This window comes from Biomphalaria glabrata, chromosome 4, assembly GCF_947242115.1.
Source record: "Biomphalaria glabrata chromosome 4, xgBioGlab47.1, whole genome shotgun sequence".
Taxonomy (NCBI): domain Eukaryota; kingdom Metazoa; phylum Mollusca; class Gastropoda; family Planorbidae; genus Biomphalaria; species Biomphalaria glabrata.
Genome location: NC_074714.1, coordinates 32,165,086 through 32,186,522, shown reverse-complemented (window position 1 = coordinate 32,186,522; position 21,437 = coordinate 32,165,086). Strand labels below are relative to the sequence as shown.

The window sequence follows — 21,437 nt, the reverse complement described above, 5'->3', positions numbered from 1 at the left end:
ACAATTCAATGACTTATTAATGTGGGAAGACAATACGTAGGCCTCCATCAGATCTGGATTTACCTGCAACACAATTTATATCTTAGCGCCCCCCCCCCCAAAAAAAATTTTTTTTTGTAGTGGTATTATCAATAATTTTGAAGGAAACATAGGAAAAATTGCATTTTGTTGATGACCAGGGGCCCAAATGTCAAACAGCTTAGAGGCCTAATCAAGTCTAAATTCAGCTCTGGCCTCAATGTCAACTCAACTTACAATAATGTCTTCAGTGATATTAGAGCCAATGTCATTCACCCATTTCCTCATCTGTGTTGTTGTGTCAATGTTCGATGGTCATCTTGTGGTCACTTTTTATTCCTAGCCTCCCGTCCCGAGAAAAAGGGTGAGTTCATAAACTGAGTAGACTGAGCCCCAGATTAAATTTTTTGTTTACAGTTGTGTAGAGTTTCGTGTATGCATTAAAAAGTGAATCTAAGATTTGAACCCAGAGCACATACTTCATCACTCACAAGGACACGCATATCGCAACATTGACATGCGCAGTACCACACACATGTACACTCTGACACAGACACTGCTGACTATTGATTAGCTGCATGCTTGTTGTCTTGGCTTCTCTGTGGCTTGCATCTAGGGCAGAAGGAATCAAGAAGTAACGAAAACAAAGATTGACCTAAGTAGTATAGCCCCAGGTCCAAAGTGGATGGCTACTAGAGTCCATTTCACAAACCTATGCAGACTAATGAATGAATATTCAAATTAATAAAGGAAGGAATAGATCAAAGTAATGAAAAAGTAAACAAGTTAATGTGATGAAAAAGTAAGAAGTCAAATTAATGAAAAAATAAATAAGTAAGTCAAAGTAATGAAAAAGTAAACAAGTAAGTCAAAGTAATGAAAAAGTAAGAAGTCAAAGTAATGAAAAAGTAAACAAGTAAGTCAAAGTAATGAAAAAGTAAACAAGTAAGTCAAAGTAATGAAAAAGTAAACAAGTAAGTCAAAGTAATGAAAAAGTAAGAAGTCAAAGTAATGAAAAAGTAAACAAGTAAGTCAAAGTAATGAAAAAGTAAAGAAGTCAAAGTAATGAAAAAGTAAACAAGTAAGTCAAAGTAATGAAAAAGTAAACAAGTAAGTCAAAGTAATGAAAAAGTAAAGAAGTCAAAGTAATGAAAAAGTAAACAATTAAGTCAAAGTAATGAAAAAGTAAGAAGTCAAAGTAATGAAAAAGTAAAGAAGTCAAAGTAATGAAAAAGTAAAGAAGTCAAAGTAATGAAAAAGTAAAGAAGTCAAAGTAATGAAAAAGTAAATAAGTCAAAGTAATGAAAAAGTAAAGAAGTCAAAGTAATGAAAAGGTAAAGAAGTCAAAGTAATGAAAAAGTAAACAAGTAAGTCAAAGTAATGAAAAAGTAAAGAAGTCAAAGTAATGAAAAAGTAAACAAGTAAGTCAAAGTAATGAAAAAGTAAACAAGTAAGTCAAAGTAATGAAAAAGTAAACAAGTAAGTCAAAGTAATGAAAAAGTAAGAAGTCAAAGTAATGAAAAAGTAAAGAAGTCAAAGTAATGAAAAAGTAAAGAAGTCAAAGTAATGAAAAAGTAAAGAAGTCAAAGTAATGAAAAAGTAAAGAAGTCAAAGTAATGAAAAAAGTAAAGAAGTCAAAGTAATGAAAAAAGTAAAGAAGTCAAAGTAATGAATCATTTTGAATATATTTTTCATCACCAAAACGGCGAGGGCAAGCACATGTTGTGTGGAAGTGTCTAGCCATTAAGTGCCACAAGAACTTAATGATCGAATCTTACAAGGAAACAAAGGACTGATGAAATAAAGGGCTGATTTAACAAAGGACTATTGAAACAAACAGGGGCGTAGCTATGAATTTTCTATCGTTTGGGGGCACGGGGGGCTTGACCTCTAGGGGGCCCCTGCATTTTGCGTAGTAATAAATTTTAATGTAAAAAAAAATAATTTGGGGGCCTCCCTGAAATGGGGGCCCGGGGGATTTTCAAATTCTATCCCCTCCTACTCCACCCTAGCTACGCCACTGGAAACAAATAATGGATGACACAATCAACTGATGAAACAAATGACTGATAATATAAATGATTGATGAAACAATGAACTGGTGAAATAAATGACTGATGAAATAAATTAATGGTGAAATAAATGACTGATGAAATAAATGACTGATGAAATAAATTACTGATGAAATAAATAACGTAAAATAAATGACTGATGAAATAAATGACTGATGAAATAAATAACTGGTAAAATAAATGACTGATGAAATAAATGACTGATGAAATAAAGGCTGATGAAATAAATAACTGGTAAAATAAATGACTGATGAAATAAAGGCTGATGAAATAAATGACTGATGAAATAAATGACTGATGAAATAAATAACTGGTAAAATAAATGACTGATGAAATAAATGACTGATGAAATAAATAACTGGTAAAATAAATGACTGATGAAATAAAGGCTGATGAAATAAATGACTGATGAAATAAATAACTGGTAAAATAAATTACTGATGAAATAAATGACTGGTGAAATAAATAACTGGTGAAATAAATGACTGATGAAATAAATGACTGGTGAAATAAATAACTGGTGAAATAAATAACTGGTAAAATAAATGACTGATGAAATAAATAACTGGTAAAATAAATGACTGATGAAATAAATAACTGGTAAAATAAATGACTGATGAAATAAATGACTGATGAAATAAATAACTGGTAAAATAAATTATATGGCTCCTTTTGTCTCGAAAGGCAATGGATGCGCCCAAGTGAGTCACTGGTTTTGGCTTAATCTTGAGACGGGGCAGAATCTGGTGTGGCTAATCAAGCCAATTCTAGAACGGCAGACTTTGCCACAATTCGTACATGTGTATGCCTCTGATTTAGGGCTAGCAGACAGGGCAGCTTTCTTTTTTTCCCTCTTGATTAAAGCCGCTTCAATTCTTTTGTTCTCAGCAAGGGTTGTCCCAGCACGCACAGTCTGTCTCCATGCACTCCGGTCTTTGGCTATGTTTTCCCACATACTTTCACTGATGCCTGAGGCTCTCATGTCTCGCTTGCAGACATCTCTATATGTTAGTCTTGGGCGGCCCTTGGGTCTGACTCCTTCCACAAGCTCAGCATATAAGATATCTTTCGGGATTCTACCATCTGGCATGCGGGTGACATGTCCGAGCCAGCGTAATCTTCTTTGTGTCAGGAGAGCATACATGCTGTTCATATTGGCCAATCTCAAAACTTCCTGATTGGAGACATGGTCCCTCCAAGAGATGCCCATTATGCGTCTCAGGCAGCGCAAGTGGAAACTATTCAATCTGTGCTCTTGGTACATGTATGTTGACCAGCTTTCACTGCCATAAAGGAGAGTGCTCACAACACAGGCGTTGTAGACTAGGATTTTGGTCGCTGTGGTCAATTTACCATTTTCCCAGACGCGCTTGGAGAGTTTTGCCAATGCTGTGGTAGCTTTTCCTATCCTTTTTGTCAGCTCGATGTCTAAGTCTAGGTTACTGACAATTGTTGAACCCAAGTAGGTAAATTCCTGCACCACTGAAAGGGTGTGGTTCCCAATTTGTATTATAGGTATTTCTGCGACGTCTTGTGCCAGGATTTCGGTCTTGGAGAGACTTATAGTAAGGCTAAACTCTTGACAAGCAGCTGCTAAGGCGTTCACTAGCTTCTGTAGACCTCCTTGTGAGTGAGATACGAGTGCCGCGTCATCTGCAAACAGCAGCTCCCTTATCAAGATACGACGCCTTTTCGTTTTGGCTTTAAGACGTGCCAGGTTAAAGAGCCTTCCATCGGAACTGCTATGGATGTATAATCCGTCTTCCAGGGATTTAAAAGCACTGGATAGTACGACTGAGAAGAAGATGCCAAATAGTGTAGGGGCCAGTACACATCCTTGTTTTACACCGCTCTTAATGGAGAATGGCCTGGAGGAAGAACTTTCAAACTGAATGGTGCCCTGCATATTTTCGTGAAAACCTGACACTAGTTTTCTTAACTTATTTGGGCAGCCGATTCTCTCTAGTACAGCAAACAGACCGCTTCTGCTAACAAGGTCAAAGGCCTTGGTCAAATCAATAAAAGCTATGAAGAGGGGCTGCTTTTGTTCTCTGCTCTTCTCCTGTAGCTGCCGCAGAGAGAAAATCATATCTGTTGTAGATCTACCTGCCCTAAAGCCACACTGCGACTCTGGATAAACACGATCTGCCAGGATCTGTAATCGCTTTAGTAATACTCTAGCAAAAGCCTTTCCGACTATGCTAAGCAGTGAGATGCCTCTGTAATTGTTACAATCAGAGCGGTCGCCTTTATTTTTATAAATTGTAACAATGTTGGAGTCTTTCAATTCCTGGGGGACCATTCCTTGTTCCCAGCACAAGCTTAGCAGTTCATGGAGTGGCTTGATTAGGGCATGTTTTCCAGCCTGAATTACTTCAGCAGGAATGCCATCTCCTCCGGGTGTTTTCCCATGTGCAAGCATGTCAATGGCAATGCTCAGCTCCTTTACTGAGGGCGTTTCATCTAATTCCGTCAAAACTGGAAGTGATGGGAAGTTGGAAACAGCATTTGGTGAGATGGCGTTTTCAATCTGGTAGAGTTCTGCATAGTGTTCTACCCATCGTTCCATTTGCAGCGCACGATCGCTGATGATTGAGCCATCTTTTGACTTGAGCGGAGCACACTTGCTGGTGTGAGGTCCAAAGGCTTTTCTCATGCCCTCATATAGTCCTCTTATGTTACCACAGTCGGCACAAGATTGAATATCTTCGCATAGCTCCTGCCAGTATTTGTTAGCACATTGTCTCGCTACTCTTTGGGCATTGTTACGTGCAGCTCTGAGCCTTTTTAAGTTGCTTGGGGTGGGATCCTTCTTGTAGATTAGCATGGCTGCTCTCTTGTTCGTAGTGGCAGTTTCCATTTCTGGTAGCCTAGCTTCAAACCAGTCTTCGCTTTTCTTGGTTTTGTTTCCAAAGACCAGTGATGATGTTTGGTAGATTGTATCACGCATAAACGTCCAGCTTTTTTCTACCTCAGTCACAGAGAAGTTTTTAAAAGCTTCCTCTAATTTGTTCTCAAATTCGGTGCAAAGATCAGGATTTTTTGTGTTAGTAGTATTCAGGCGTGATTTTCTTTTTCCCTGTGAAGTGTGGATCTTAGTTGGCAGCAGTCTTGTCCGGCAGGACACTAAAGTATGATCAGTATCACAATCCGCGCTTTGGTAGCTACGTGTCAGCAGTATATTTCCAATGTCCTTTTTTCGTGTCAGTATCATATCCAGCTGGTGCCAGTGCCCAGACCTAGGGTGCCTCCATGAGACACAGTGCTGTGGCTTTGTTCTGAAGTATGTGTTGGTAATGCAGAGCTTATGGTATGTGCAGAATTCAAGCAGTCTTTGTCCATTCTCATTCATCTTTCCGATTCCAAAAAGCCCAAGACAGTCTGGCCAGGTAGTGTGATCTGATCCTACTCTGGCATTGAAGTCACCTAGAAGGATCATATGTTCTTTTTGAGGAATGTTTGCAATGGCTTCTTTGAGGTCTTCATAGAACTTGTCTTTGTCCTCCTGAAGCGAGCATAGTGTGGGGGCATAGGCACTAATTAGAGTGACTTTTCCAGATGCTGTCATCATACTTATGCTTAGTAGCCGTTCCGAGCCACCAACTGGAGGGACTATCATGGGAAGAAGACTGTTCTTGACAGCAAAGCCCACACCATGTATTCGAGTCTCATCCTGTGCTTTCCCTTTCCAAAAGAAAGTGTAGTCAGTCTCGCGGAGCATGCCGTTTTCGGCCAGTCGGGTTTCTTGCAGGGCTGCAATGTCAATATGTAGCCTTTTTAGCTCGTTGTTTATAACTGCCGTCTTCCTTGCATCGTCGATCTGCCTTAGATCATCAGTGAGACCAGGACACATTGTCCTGACATTCCAAGTGGCCAGTCGCATGACAGGGATTTTCTTTTTCAGTTTAATTTTTCTTCTTTTGTTGCTTGGTGCAAGTTTCCAGCCTACTTGTCGTTTTAAACTAAGCTCTAAGCACCCATTAGAGCAGGCAGGCTGTGGCGGATCAGCACCTAACTGACTGGGGGCTGCCCAGGTTGAGGCGGGCGGTAGCTGATCAGTGAGGCGCGAAGACCTCTCCCACCGTCAGAGACAACCCGTGGCGTCCATACATTACGCCAATCAAGTTGGACTTATAACCCGTAACTGTTGTCTCCCGTGTTGTTTTAGCCGCTTTGCAGCAGCACCAGAGTTTCCTCTCCGGGGCGCATTCCTGGGCCTTGGATAAAGGGGTCATGGGTGGCCCATGCGTCATGATCCCTCTCTCGACCTTGCTGATGTGATCCAAAGGAACGCATCGCATTACATTTGGCACCAACTCAGTTGCAGAAGCTGCCGGAGGGAATTTCGTAGCTGATACTCCCAACGCCTAAGGGGCTTCACTCCTGATTTCTCCTCGAGGTTGTCTCCTGAAGCCTCAGTACCGCAAGGCAGCGGGGGTTTGAAATCAGAGTACCCCTCTCCTAGATGAACTGCCTTACTAGGCTGACGAGCTCCATCTGCCCGAAGCTCCCGGTTTTGTGGCGCCAGGTATCCGCCTTCACCCCTTCACCTGTTAGTAAGAGCAGTTTCGCCGGGCTTAATATCTAAGCCACACGAGCAGGCCAGGTGCTGGACTTAGTTGTCAGAGGCTATTTGAGACGCATGCCATTAGGAGTACTTTATAGACAATGGGAGCTTAACCCCATTGACACCCCTGGCCATGACAACCTTTGAAACCTGATTTGGAAACCACTGCACCACTAAAATAAATTACTGATGAAATAAATGACTGGTAAAATAAATAACTGGTAAAATAAATGACTGATGAAATAAATGACTGGTGAAATAAATGACTGGTGAAATAAATGACTGGTGAATCAAATTAATTTCCATTTGGAAGGACAGAGGACTGAGGACTCGTTATATTTTTGATATATTTATCGTGGGCTGTATCCCCCCCCCCCAAAAAATAGTCGATCTCAATGGAGCTGATTCTCTGTGGTTTCATGAGAGGAAATGTTTCCAGGGGTCGTATAACGTTACGTAGGCCAACTGTAGTATACCTTACCATAGCGTACAGGTACCGCAAAATTAAACACATCAAGTCTATTACAGTCGACTAATTGTTTCATTCCAGATTTAACTTCAATCTTCTTCTTCTTCGTTCTCATTGTTATGTTGGAGCGTTCAGATGAGTAGACCAATACATGAGATGAACTGCGCAAGTTAATTGTGCAATGTCCGGAGAATGGTCGTGGTCTCGGGTTTATTATATTTTTCTGGAAATTTAAAGTTGTGTGTCCAGTTGTCAGTAGGAAAAAATATGAAATTAGAATGTGGGCGTTTCAAATTTATTATTTTTACTGGAGAATTTTACCACTTCAGAAATCCATGGCATAAAAATTGGATGTCAGTGTTATAGTTCATACTTTTCTACTGAAGAAAATAGCCGCAAAGAAAAAAAAAACGGCATAACTATAAATAGAATGAAATTCCAGAAGTGAAATACTCGGTTGATAAATAAAAAAATTAAATCAATTTTTGTGTATAAGTCTTGCGTGTAGTGAGTCAAATTTATTCAAAACATTTTTGTTTCTGCCCTTAAAGCCAACAAACTGGTCACCAAAATGAACATTGTGAAGAGCTTGCTCTCCTTCTCCATGGGGGGGGGGGATCCAAAAAGCAATCCTAAACATAACAGTTTTAACTGAAACTTAATTTTTTGTAATTTGTATACTAACTATTTGACATTAATGAACTTGAAAATAGAATGTCAAGGCTTGGTTCCAGTGTGTCAAATAGAGTGCAATGTTCAGTATCTGCATGATATGTTGCATTCAATGGTGCATGTTAGGAATAATGCATGAATCATTTTTGGATGTGAAGAGAAGATAACTCAAGTTTTATTTTGTATTCTGCTTGAGCTAATGTTTTATTTTAATCATTTTTCTTTTCTTTCTTGTACTGCCACTAACTCCATCCTTTTACTGCCACTAACTCGTCCTTTTACTGCCACTAACTCCGTCCTTTTACTGCCACTAACTCCATCCTTTTACTGCCACTAACTCCGTCCTTTTACTTCCACTAACTCCATCCTTTTACTGCCACTAACTCCATCCTTTTATTGCCACTAACTCGTCCTTTTACTTCCACTAACTCCATCCTTTTACTGCCACTCACTCCATCCTTTTATTGCCACTAACTCGTCCTTTTACTTCCACTAACTCCATCCTTTTACTGCCATTAACTCCATCCTTTTACTGCCACTAACTCCATCCTTTTACTGCCACTAACTCCGTCCTTTTACTGCCACTAACTCCATCCTTTTACTGCCACTAACTCGTCCTTTTACTGCCACTAACTCGTCCTTTTACTGCCACTAACTCCATCCTTTTACTGCCACTAACTCCATCCTTTTACTGCCACTAACTCCATCTTTTTACTGCCACTAACTCCATCCTTTTACTGCCACTAACTCCGTCCTTTTACTGCCACTAACTCCGTCCTTTTACTGCCACTAACTCCATCCTTTTACTTCCACTAACTCCATCCTTTTACTGCCACCAACTCCGTCCTTTTACTTCCACTAACTCCGTCCTTTTACTGCCACCATCTCCGTCCTTTTACTTCCACTAACTCCATCCTTTTACTGCCACTAACTCCATCCTTTTACTTCCACTAACTCCATCCTTTTACTGCCACTAACTCTATCCTTTTACTGCCACTAACTCCGTCCTTTTACTGCCACTAACTCCATCCTTTTACTGCCACCAACTCCGTCCTTTTACTGCCACTAACTCCATCCTTTTACTGCCACTAACTCCGTCCTTTTACTGCCACTAACTCGTCCTTTTATTGCCACCAACTCCGTCCTTTTACTTCCACTAACTCCATCCTTTTACTGCCACTAACTCCATCCTTTTACTGCCACCAACTCCGTCCTTTTACTTCCACTAACTCCATCCTTTTACTGCCACTAACTCCATCCTTTTACTGCCACCAACTCCATCCTTTTACTTCCACTAACTCGTCCTTTTACTTCCACTAACTCCATCCTTTTACTGCCACTAACTCGTCCTTTTACTGCCACTAACTCGTCATTTTACTGCCACCAACTCCGTCCTTTTACTTCCACTAACTCCATCTTTTTACTGCCACCAACTCCATCCTTTTACTGCCACTAACTCCATCCTTTTACTGCCACCAACTCCATCCTTTTACTGCCACTAACTCCATCCTTTTACTGCCACCAACTCCGTCCTTTTACTTCCACTAACTCCATCCTTTTACTGCCACTAACTCCATCCTTTTACTGCCACCAACTCCGTCCTTTTACTTCCACTAACTCCATCCTTTTACTGCCACTAACTCCATCCTTTTACTGCCACTAACTCCATCCTTTTACTGCCACTAACTCCGTCCTTTTTTAAAACCCCCTCCGAAATTAACAATAAAACCCCCTCTTTAATACAAGACTATCCATACATAAGTCACCAGATTCTATGAGTGTAGCCAAGTGTGGCTTTGTGTTTAAATTCCCTCTCCCCTCCAGCGGGGTTTGAGCTAAAAAAAAAACAACAAACTCTTCAATATAAAAAAAAAGCAAATTACACACTCAAAATTCTATGAACGTAGCTAAAGGGGGTTTTTAGTTTAATCCCCCCCCCCACCCTTTCAGCGGGATTTGAAGCTAAAAAATACCTATTCAATATTAAAAAAAAAGTAAATTATGCACTCAAAATGCTTTAAGCGTAGCCAAAGGGGTTTTGAGTTTGAATCCCCCTTCAGCGGGGTTTGAAGCTAAAAAAAAATACCTCTTCAGTATTAAAAAAAGCAAATTACACAAACAAGATAGCTAAGGAAGTTTAACATCGACAAAACATTAATTAAACCTTTTTTTATACAGCAACCATCAGCAGTCTAATTAACTTTGCCATCACCTGCTGGTAGGGTAAAACTTCACTTGCACAAAGACTTAGACTAAATAAACTAATTAAAAAAGCATCGTATATCACTCAAACTCAGCTACCATCTCTTGAAGAGCTTTTCCAAGAAAGATGCCTTTCCAAAATACTCTCGATTCTTAAGGACAACCTGCACCCATTAAACCACAATTACATAAGATCTGAACGAATTGGTCGTCTCCTTTCCATTAGAACTAAAACAGAAAGATTTTAAAACTCTTTCATCCCACTGTCGGTCAGAGTGTTACAAGATCATCTGTCATCATCGAGAAGTTCATAGAAGTCTAATTCATAAAGCGCTAGTTTTGAGTGTATATGTCTTTTATGTGTGAATGTTGTTCGTATTTGCAGCTATAATGTTATTGTTAAAGTAGTTACGCTGAGGTTGTCAATTGTTGTCAAACTGAATTTCCATTTGATTGGATCAATAAAAATTATCTTATCTTACACACTCAAAATTCTATAAGCACAGCCAAGCCAAAGGTGGGGGGGTGGGGTTAGAGTTTAACCCCCCCCCCTTTTCAGAGGGCTTTTTTTTTTAGTTTAAAACCCCTCCAGATGGTTTTGAGTTAAAATCCCCTACAGAGAGTTTTGAGGTTGAAAACGTAGCACTTCGATATTATTCTAAATCAAACTACAGTCACCAAATTCTATGAGCGTAGCTAAAGGGGTTTTGAATTTGTTAAAAAAAAAACTCCTGAGAATTTTTAGTTTAAAACCCCCCAACAGATGATTAGGACGATAAAACTTCGCTTTTCGATATAAAATCTAAAGCAAACTAAAGTCACCTAATTCCAAGAGCGTAGGCAAGAGAAGTTACAGATTTCTACCAGTGGCTGGGCTCCATTAATAAAGTGCAGGAAATACCTCTTGGAAGTCATTTGCCGAAATTGAAAAAGACTAAATGTGGCTCAACAAAGATGGCTAAGACGGATTTTAGGAGCCAGTTATAGAGATCTGGTCTCAATCAAGAAAATCATATGCCGAACTGGGAGTCGAACCCTTACTAAGGTTGTGACAGAGCGTCGCATGAGGTTTGCGGGACATGTTCTCCAACAAAAAGAATTACGCATAATAAGAGTTGCGATAACATGAAGGCCATTACGAGATAAGCGCAAACAGGGAAATCATAGTATAACTTGGCGCCACACTTTCATGCAGGTCCTCGGAGGATATTCCAGCTACCGTCGCCTCAGCGTGGCGCCTCCGTGGATACGTCCGCCAAGGGAGTCGGATAGGCTAAGAACGGTAGCGCAAATAGCTCTCAGTGGGCTACCACAGACACGGTCCAGAGATTGTACATTGCACGTGGTAAGGATGTAACAAAGGCTCTCTAATCAGTCCAACCCCCCCCCCCCCACCGATTCGTTCCCTATGTATATATACCATCACAAAAGAGATACAAGACACCGATTGCAAAGACAAACAGACACAAACATTCTTTTGTTCCCCTGGCAATCAAATCATTAAATAAGAACAATCTGGTATAAACTTTGTCACATGTAAATTATGAGTGCGTCTGGTGTGAATGTACACTTTGGTTTCTTATAGTTATAATGTTTTTTGTTTGATGTAATGCACAAATTGTAAGACAAATTTCCTTACGGATAATAAAGATTATTATTATATATATATATATATATATATATATATATATATATATATATATATATATATATATATATATATATATATATATATATATATATATATATATATATATATATATATATATATATATATATATATATATATATATATATATATGTATATGTATATATATATCATGGGCGTTGCCAGGATTTGGGGGGGGGGGTCTTTACCCCCGCCCCCCGCGAAAAAAAATTAATAGTATGTATGTGTGTGTATGTACATGATCTTTATTACATTCTGACCCTTCATTCTTTCGGGAGACGTTTATTATGCCCTAGAATGTTTCTTCCTAGAGTTAGTGGAAAAATTGTAGACTCCCCGCCATTGCCAGCAAGGGGGTCTGGGGGAGCTCCAGCGCGGAGCGAAGCCCCTCCGCCAAGTTCTATTTATGGTATTGAAAGCCAACAAAATGAAATTCTGAGGTATCTACAGTAAATTTTCCTGCTATTAAAAAGTTTTATTTCAAAAACCTAAAATGCTATTCTTACTGGCGCCAAGTTGAACTAAGATGTCATCGCAACCCTTTGTATGCGTAATTCATTTTGTCGGAGAACATGTCCCGCAAACCTTATGCAACGCTCTGTCACAACCTTACTAAGGTGTCGACTCCCAATTCGGCATAGGATTTTCTTGATTTAGAACCGATCTCTATAACTGACTCCTAAAATCTGTCTTAGCCATCTTTGTTGAGCCACATTTAGTGTTTTTCAATTTCGGCAGATTCAATGCACTTTATTAATGGAGTCCCGCCACTGGTAGAAATTTGTAACCTCTTGAATACGCTCTTGGAATTAGGTGACTGTAGTTTGCTTTAGATTTTATATCGAAAAGGGAAGTTTTATCGTCAAAATAATCTTTTGTGGATTTTAAACTAAAAATTTTTTTTTTTTTAATTTAAAACTCCATTTAGCTACGGTCATAGAATTTGGTAACTGTAGTTTGCTTTAGAATAATATTGAAGATAGAGGTTTTCCACCTCAAAACGCTCTGGTTTTCCACCTCAAAACGCGCTGTAAGGGGATTTTAAAGTCAAAGCCATCTGTAGGAAAGGGGTTTAAAATCAAAACCCCAAATGGCTTGGCTACGCTCAAATAATTTTAGTGTGTAATTTGCTTTTTTTTTTCATATTTAAGAAGTATTTTTTAGCTTCAAACCCTGCTGAATGGGGGTTTAAACTCAAAACTGAGTCGAAACCCATTTACTTACGTTCATAACATTTTGAGTGCGTAATTTGTTTTTTATATTGAAGAGGTATTTTTTATATATGTCTATGTTCAAACCCTACTGAAAAGGGGGGGGGGTAACTCAAAAAATATATATTGAATAGGAGATTATAAAATCAAAATCTTCCAGAACTGTGTTCTTGGAATTTGGGGATTGTCGTTTGCTTTTTTTTTTTTAGAAGACAGGGATTTAACTGCAAAAAACCCTGGTCGAGGGTTTTAAACTCAAAACCCACTGGTAGGTGGTTTTAAACTCAAAACCCGCTGGTAGGGGGTTTTAAACTCAAAACCCCGTAATAGAGGATTAAATTCAAAACCCACAGGTAGGGGTTTTAAACTCAAAACCCCTAATAGGGGTTTTAAACTTAAACCCCCCAGGTAGGGGTTTTAAACTCAAAAATCCCTGATAGAGGTTTTAAACTCAAACCCCTAGTAGGGATTTTAAACTCAAAACCCTTTGGCTGCGCTGGGGCAAGTGATGGTATAAAATGTCACCCAAAATAAACAAAATCAAAGCAAAAAATCAATTACTGAATTCAGATCGACCCTGAGGGGGGGGGGGTTAGAAACCCCAAACCCCCCTGGCTACGCCCATGATATATATATATATATATATATATATATATATATATATATATATATATATATATATATATATATATATATATACTTATTTATTTAATAATACATCTTTTACTACATACATGCTTGCATTCATACATACATAAACATTAAAACATACTTACATATTTTTTAAAACTTTAATATTATGTGACTTTCAGTCGACTTATTCTGAACACCTAAACCAGTGATGCTCAACCTTACATAGCCTGCGGACTGCGGACCATTTTAATTCCCAACCTTCTTGAAGCGGGCAACATCAACATAAAAGGTTTTTAAAAAAGGAAATAGACAATAAACCATTTTTTTTTAGAAACCCGTGAATCAAGTAGCTACGGTTAATTCATGTGTCCGGCAGCATAGATGTTTGTTCGTGAGATGATTAAGTAACATTGGTTTCGCCTGATTCCTCACTGAAATGGTTTTTCCTGACAAATAAGTGCTTGTTATGATTGTGATCATCTTTGTGTTGGAGTTTAGAAATGTGTGTCGGCAAGCAACACGGAAGAGAAATCAATTGTCTGCGTCACTTGAAATTTGTCAAGCTTTGTTAGTCAATCGGGGGCGCGGTGGCTGAGTGGATAAATGCTTGGCTTCATACCTGGTATCCTGGGTTTGACTGAACAAGATCATCATGTCATGGCCCAGACTGAACAAGATCATCATCACATGGTCCAGACTGAACACATTGCCACATAGATTTGTGGGTGAAGCCACAGAGGCTCGGTTCCATTTGACTCGACAAGTTTCTAATAACTCTTGCTGTCAACCATACAACCACATTCAGTAGTCACACCCACTAATTTCTCCCAAAGAAGAGAAAGATCCTCTGTGATGGTTGAAACTTCTGGACTTCGCCAGTGGTGATGGCCCCATGCATAATCCTCATAGCTTGATTGTACCTAGAATATATCAGGATTTTGAGCAATACCATAAATGTCGGTAGACCCGTCAGCGGCGATATGCAGACTAAATACGTGTACTCTATTAGAGTGTAAAAAAAATGGAAAATCATATCGTACCTCAGTGATACCTGCATTCACCTGAAGAAAAGCATCCCTCATGTCGCTTGTCTTCACTTCTTCCAAAGGTACTTGCGACATCTATATATATATAATTCTCAACGTCGCCCAACCATTGGGGATACCACGCACGCACTTCTACTCTCTAACCATTGATGAAAAAGTTATGGAAAGGTGCTTTTTTTTTTATTTCTGCAAATTGAACTAGAGTTACCCCACGTAATTTTCGCGGCGACAAAGAGCGCGGCTCAGAAAAAAGAGGGGGGGACGTGCCCGCCCGCACCCGCGCATTCCCTCTCTTCTCCATTTGGAAAACTGTTTTTCAGGAAGTGTTCACCCGTCACTAAATAGCGGCGTATGCTACTCCGCGGGTCGATTAGTCAATCTTAATTCGGCCCCGCATCTATGAATTCTGTAATTCAGTGTCTACTTCAGCCAGACGTCACATACAGTTGCTAGTACAAAAATGGTCATTAAATTCTTCGTGTTGTTGTTTTTTTATAAGGAAGTAAAATAAAGTGACAATAATACATATAACACTGAACCATAAATAAAAAAAAAAGATAAAAGCACATACAAGTGCTCCTTCTTCCCAAGTGCCATTAGTGCATAGTATGGGTTATCGGAATCGGCCAGAAAAACCAACAACCTGGCAGAGTTTCAGCATGACTAGAATGGACCTCATTCACCAATCGTAAACAAACAATATTTGACCACATGATTCTCTATATCTTCTATACAAACTACGCAATCCATAAAGTAATTTTCATTGTTTTATCAATATTATCACGGCTAAATGTTGTTTGCTTACGATTGGTGAATGAGGTCCATTGACAAATGGATAAGCGTAGGCCGTAATTGTAAGCATAGGACGTAACTGTCCTCTCTTTTAAAGTAACGCCTGTAAATTAAAAGAAAAGATTTTACACCCAAGTACAAAGGGATCTTTACTTTTACTCAGCAGCACAATTGAACAATACCATCTCTACAGTACCGGTATTGTCTAGTAGATCTGTATACATGAATAGTGTCCTGTATCGATCTTTGCGAACCAACTGACCAGAAAACTAAAGACTGTCACATTTAATTCCTCTGTTTGATCTATTGGCTTTATGCCTGAAGGGAACACAGCCAGAACTTGGTGTGTCACATTTTCTGCAACTCTCAATCGATTATCTTACACCCCTACACCATGCGTCTTATCACACGCCAGACATTGCCTATGCTTCTTCAAATAGTTCAGTGGCCTGATGTAAATTCTTTACACTCAAACAACGTTATAGCAAACTCAGGTTTACTGAATTCCAAATGCATTTAGCTCTGCCTATGAGTTAGTAATTATGGATAGTTATTGAGAGTACTCTTTCAAGATCTAGATTATATAGATCTACAACTCATTAGAGATGTTTTATAAAATCCGATAGAATTAATGGTGACTAAAATGTTGCCAACTACCAAAAGGTTGATAAAGAATGGCGTGTCTTTGTTGATGCAATAATACATTATAGTGTGTGTGCCGCCAATGTTGCTGCTGTGTGTGTAATGTGTTGCATTGCTAGTGTCCGGACCCAAGAACATTGATGGTGGTAGTCACACAATAAGGCCAATTGTGTCTCAGTAGAAATCTTATTGCGTGTTTCTTTAGGAAGCAATCACATCTTAACAGTTCGGTCTCTAGACGCCGAGAGACTATCTGCCATTATGGTTTCTGTGTTTAAATGTTTGTTTATGAAAACAGTAAGTTTTATTTTTAAATAAATCGATCAATGTCTTGGGGAAATGGGTTAATAAAGGAATTAAAAAATATATCAAGTTTATTTCTAAAGATATTTTTTAATCTATAATTCGTGTTGTTGTTTTTTTTTAATTTTTATTCTTTTTTTAATTTGTTCTGTTGTTTTTTATAATTTTTTTTTCTTTGCACGAAGAAAGAAAATTATAAAAAGTATTTTTTTTTATTAAAAAAAGGAGAACTATGTTTTAATACCGAGTTAATATTGTTTAGTAAATTTAAAAGAAAACATTTTTATTCTATAGAGATCACTCTAATGTGTAAGTAAGAAACTACAATTATTATTTCCAATTTTTAATGAACATACAGTTTTAAAAACATATATATATAGTTCAATTATTTGAAAGGCTTGTGACATGCTACATACAAATTGTTAAATAGACATATCACATTGACATGCTAAATAGACATGTTAAATTGACATGCTAAAAAGACATAATTTGTTACATAGACATTTTCAATAGACATGTTACAATAACACGTTATCTTGACATAAATTATTCGATTGAAAATGTACTTAATACCCTGATGTAAATCTATTAGTTTCTATGTTTGTCATTCTATCTTTTAGAACGCCTCTCTCTCTTTCTTGCTGTTTTTTTAACTTCTGCCTCTATTTTCTCTCAGTTTTTCTTACACAGGATGTATTTATGTCTTTTTCTTTAAGTCTCTCTCTCTCTCTCTCTCTATCTCCCTCTCTCTCTCTCTGTCTAATTTTTCTTTTCTTTATCTCCTCCTCTACGATACTCACTATTTTTATCTTCATCATCTTTTCTAGAATTAGATTAACAATGTAGGTCAACCAAAAGTGAAACATTTTCAAAATTGAATTCAGGGAAAAAAATATTTAAAAAATTGTATGCTCTTATGTTTAGACTTAGCAATAGAGTATTAAAGTGTCTTTAAAGTATTAAAGTGTCTTTAGAGTATTAAAGTGTCTTTAGAGTATTAAAGTGTCTTTAGAGTATTAAAGTGTCTTTCTTTAGAGTATTTAAGTGTCTTTAGAGTATTAAAGTGTCTGTTCAATTTTGTTTCTTTAAAGTCTCTGTGAAATAGTGTAATTAGAATTGTAAGACTTTGTGCATTTTTCACCAGATCAACAGTAAGCCAAAGGTAGTGCCCCCTCCTCCAGAACCTCGAAAAGATGTCATGAAAGATAAACGTGCCGACAGCGAGAGTAGCACCAGCAGCAGTGGGAGTAGTGGCAAGACATGGAACAGCAAATCTTCCGGCGAGCAGAGCAAACCACAAGAGAAGGACGCCGCCAAGGACGGCAAAAAGATCAGGAGAAAGCTGCCCCCCATCCCTGTTGGGAAAGATCCCGTGGTGACCCCAAAGTCCAAGAATAGGCGGCAAAAGACGCCAGTCAAACGTAGTGAGGGTGTTGATCAGGAGGACCAAACCGTGGTGGCGACACCTAGAGTAACGGTTCATGGGGGTGAGAGTGGCTATAGCGTAGGTCAGCGTGTTAACAGAGACAGAGATGACCCAATGAACGACGACGACTTGGAAGTCGCCCGGTTAACCACCAAGAAAGAAAATGTCGTATCGCCCAAAAAGAAGACCATTCTAGCTGACACCGGGAAATCCAAAAGTCTGGATTCTTCAGAATATTCCAGACCTCGTCGTGATCTCAACGAAGGGCAGAGAATGAAGCCGCCGATGCAAAGAACAGCTTCCTTGGGACAAGGGCCAAAAGACGAAACAGATGAGATTATAGACGCACTGATTGACATATACGGCATCCCTTGTACGGAAGCAATGAAATGTCTGAAAAAGCGACTACAAGAGGAACTTCGTCGGGTGACAAAAGACAGAAAACGTAAACTTGAAGAGCTAGAAGAGATCAGAGCCTTACAGATGCAAATTGGCGCACTTAAGATGGAGTCCGACGCCCGAAGTCGAGTTTTCGCAGGGAAACGTTCTCCAGGGCTACAGTATCAAACTGACTCTCAACCAGACAGTCGCAAACGTGGGGCGTCTCTTTCACAGACCACTTCGTCCTTGACTCCAAGATCATCACCGCAAGTGACTCCGAGACGTCAGCGACACAAACGCCAGTCGTCAGACCCCATGATTTCTAAATTTTCGCCCATTAAAGAAGATAAAGATATTGAATCCGATTTCCAAAACAGGTCTCTCGAGCCTTTGGATGGCCGCTCTTTGAAATATCAAACAGACGACAGTTCACAGTCAGGTATCAGTGACGCTGAAAGCACACGCTCAGAACCTGTCAGAGACGCTCGGTACAGTAAAATCAAACCCTCGGATTACTCTAGAATATTGTATAGCCAGAAAAACGCAGTTGGTGGATCCACTGATCGATTGCAGTATTCTGATTACGATTCTAGCATATACGATCGTGGTATTCAGCCTTTATCAGGAAGTAGGTCCGAGCAGCAGCTCTCTACCAGCAATAGGTCGGCCTTGTATTACTCTGATGACGAGGAATCCAAGTACCGTGAAGAAAAGAAACTCTTGCTACAATATGAGATCATGAAACGAAAACAGCAGTTAGAAGAGACAGCGAGGTTGAAGTCTGAGCTTCTAAAGTTGGCGCGAGCACGTCAAACCATGGCCAGTAGTTATGATGACATTCCGAGGCATTACGTTGGGTCCGTAGCACCACAGAGGCCTGTTCCTAGGGGAATAATCAAGCCTATTGAAGACGAAGCCTATGTGTTGTATGATGTGCTCGATGAGTCGAGATCCAGGGAACGTTCCCAGCAGAAGTCAAGGGAGCATTCTCAGCAGAGATCGAGGGAACACTCCCAACAGAGATCACGAGAGCATTCCAGAGAGAGATCACGCGAAAGGTCAAGAGAAAGGTGCGATGACCTTGAGCGAGATTTGGTCAGAGCTCGAGATAGCTCTCTGGACAATATATCTAAGCCCGAACAGCGTGGCCGTGAACCACGTACACGTCATCACAGTGGCGGTCAACAACATTCAACGCAGGATCCCAAGGTTGTGAACAACTACAGTTCCACTGAGTACCTGGTCCACAAACAGGAGTCGGCTACCAGAAGGTACATGGATGAAGCCATCCAGTATGGATCTCAAGGCTGGATTGCTGGAGATTATCCAAGTGAGACACTGGCTCCTGTTCAAGCTTTTTCTCAACCAGTGCTCAATAAACGACTGGACACTGTTCAGGCTGTATCTCGACGTGAAGAGCCTGGCATTGTGTCTAGTGTTACATTACCCAACATTTATGCCAAGCGAATGGACAGAGAGTTCAGGCCAGTAGGACCCTATAGGTAAGAGATTTTATCACTTCTACAAAATAATTTGCTCAACTTGAATGTTTAATAATTTTGTTAGAGGCGACCATAGACTTCAGTGAGGTAGGCTACATTTAGTAGAAACAATGGGAGTTGAAATTTACAATTGCAGTCTATAATATCAATGATAAAATAGTTTGTTTTCCTCTGTAACATCTTTAATAGCTTCTTTCCTATTCATGATGTTGAATTATTGCCATTCCCATTACTGGCATTACACAATCCATTCGGAAGTAATTATACCACTTTTCTTGTAATCTTGTGTTATTGAGTAAGCAAGTGTAACAAATGATGGAGGCACAGACCTATAGAAGTTTATGGGTGGAGATTTTACCTAAATTTGGAAAACAAAGCCAGATTTGTAGCCGATCGTTATGTACGTAAGTTGTAAGGGAATTCGACCTCAATCTTGGAAGATACCTATTTTCTGTCTTAGAAAGGTGAATGATCTTTAGTTTTCAAAGTTTAGAAATAATAATATCCCATTTTGCGGATTTTAAATAGAATGTAGGCCTACTATTCATCACAGAATAGGCCTACATATTCACGCAAATCTATGATATCAAGCCATGTCTCGACAATCCTAGATCTAAATAATTCAAGCCTGTTCTTATGATTTTAGATTTTAGCCTACATTTAAATAGATATACTACCTAGATCAAAACTAGAATTTTATAGATATTGTGGTATTATTGTAGGTGCGATCTAGTTTCTGGATCTAAAAAATTGCAAAATAATAATTTTGAGATGAGTGTGCTTTTTTTTGTATATTTGCCTATGGTTTTCAATAGGGTTTGTTGGACTAGTCCGTTTCGTTTCTTTGATTAAAAAGTATTGGGCCGGAAGTCGCTTTTTTATTTATTTATTTTATGAGTATTTTACCCAAGATCTGTGTTGTTTTTTTAGGACTAGTTTATTTCATGTACCCGGCATTTTCCGATACACAATTTAATACAGAAAGTAATTATTGAAAAAAATTGTAGTGATTTTCAACTTTAAATGATTACTTAAAAAGGTGTTACTCTAATCAATTTGAATATTATTTTGTTATGAATGTCACTGTTTATTTTGTGTCTGTTCTAGTTTCTTAAATTTTTCTTGAGTAAAGGGGTCGTTTTTCTCCTAATGTGTATAGCTGATTTCTCCAAGCAGCCTTTGTAAAATATTGGTCCTAAATAATGCTATGTTTATAAACGAAAAATCGCATGGCTGCATTATGATGAATGTACGTGTTAGTTCAATATATTTTATATTACTAGGTAACTATAAATAACCGCATTAATAGATGTAAGTTTTTTTTTCTGTTAGATAAATTCATATGGCAAATTTTTGTTTATATCCTAATTCTAAAAAGGAATAATAATAGAATTATACAGTAAAAATAATCACTAAGTTTTTCTTTTAATAGTTTTGAAAGTCTAACTGAGTTTGTGTTTTTGCAGATGTACACAAGCTACACTATGAGTCAGTCCATCTCTTCTGACTATTTAGAAATGAGAGTAAAAATGTAGGCTTCGATATTTTTAGCCTGAATTTAAGAAGTTACAATCTTCAAACAACTAATATATTGCCTCTTCCATAAAACTTTGTACTTAAAAAATAAATTTATCCAATGCTCGAAATCCTGCTTGTATACTTAGGCCCTATTTAAATCGATCCGGTATCAATGTATTAAGTAGCAATAACCCCGCAAAAAAATTAAATGAAAGAAGATTGAGATATACATATATTTTTGTGACGGTACGCACCGGTACGGGGTACCGGCACCTTTTTTCAATGTCGGGAAAAATGATTACTTTTTTTGTAAT

At 38.6% G+C, this 21,437-nt stretch overlaps 1 protein-coding gene across 7 annotated transcripts in view; it reads left to right on the top strand.

The window, feature by feature from the left end:
* Positions 1–21,437, top strand: part of LOC106071603 (uncharacterized) — a 190,247-nt gene that overhangs the window by 131,598 nt on the left and 37,212 nt on the right. For all 7 annotated transcript variants that reach the window (XM_056027222.1, XM_056027223.1, XM_056027225.1 and 4 more), the window contains 2 exons: positions 362–382; positions 17,441–19,605. In XM_056027222.1, the coding sequence (XP_055883197.1) occupies positions 362–382; positions 17,441–19,605 (2,186 nt within the window). The remainder of the gene's footprint in view (positions 1–361; positions 383–17,440; positions 19,606–21,437) is intronic.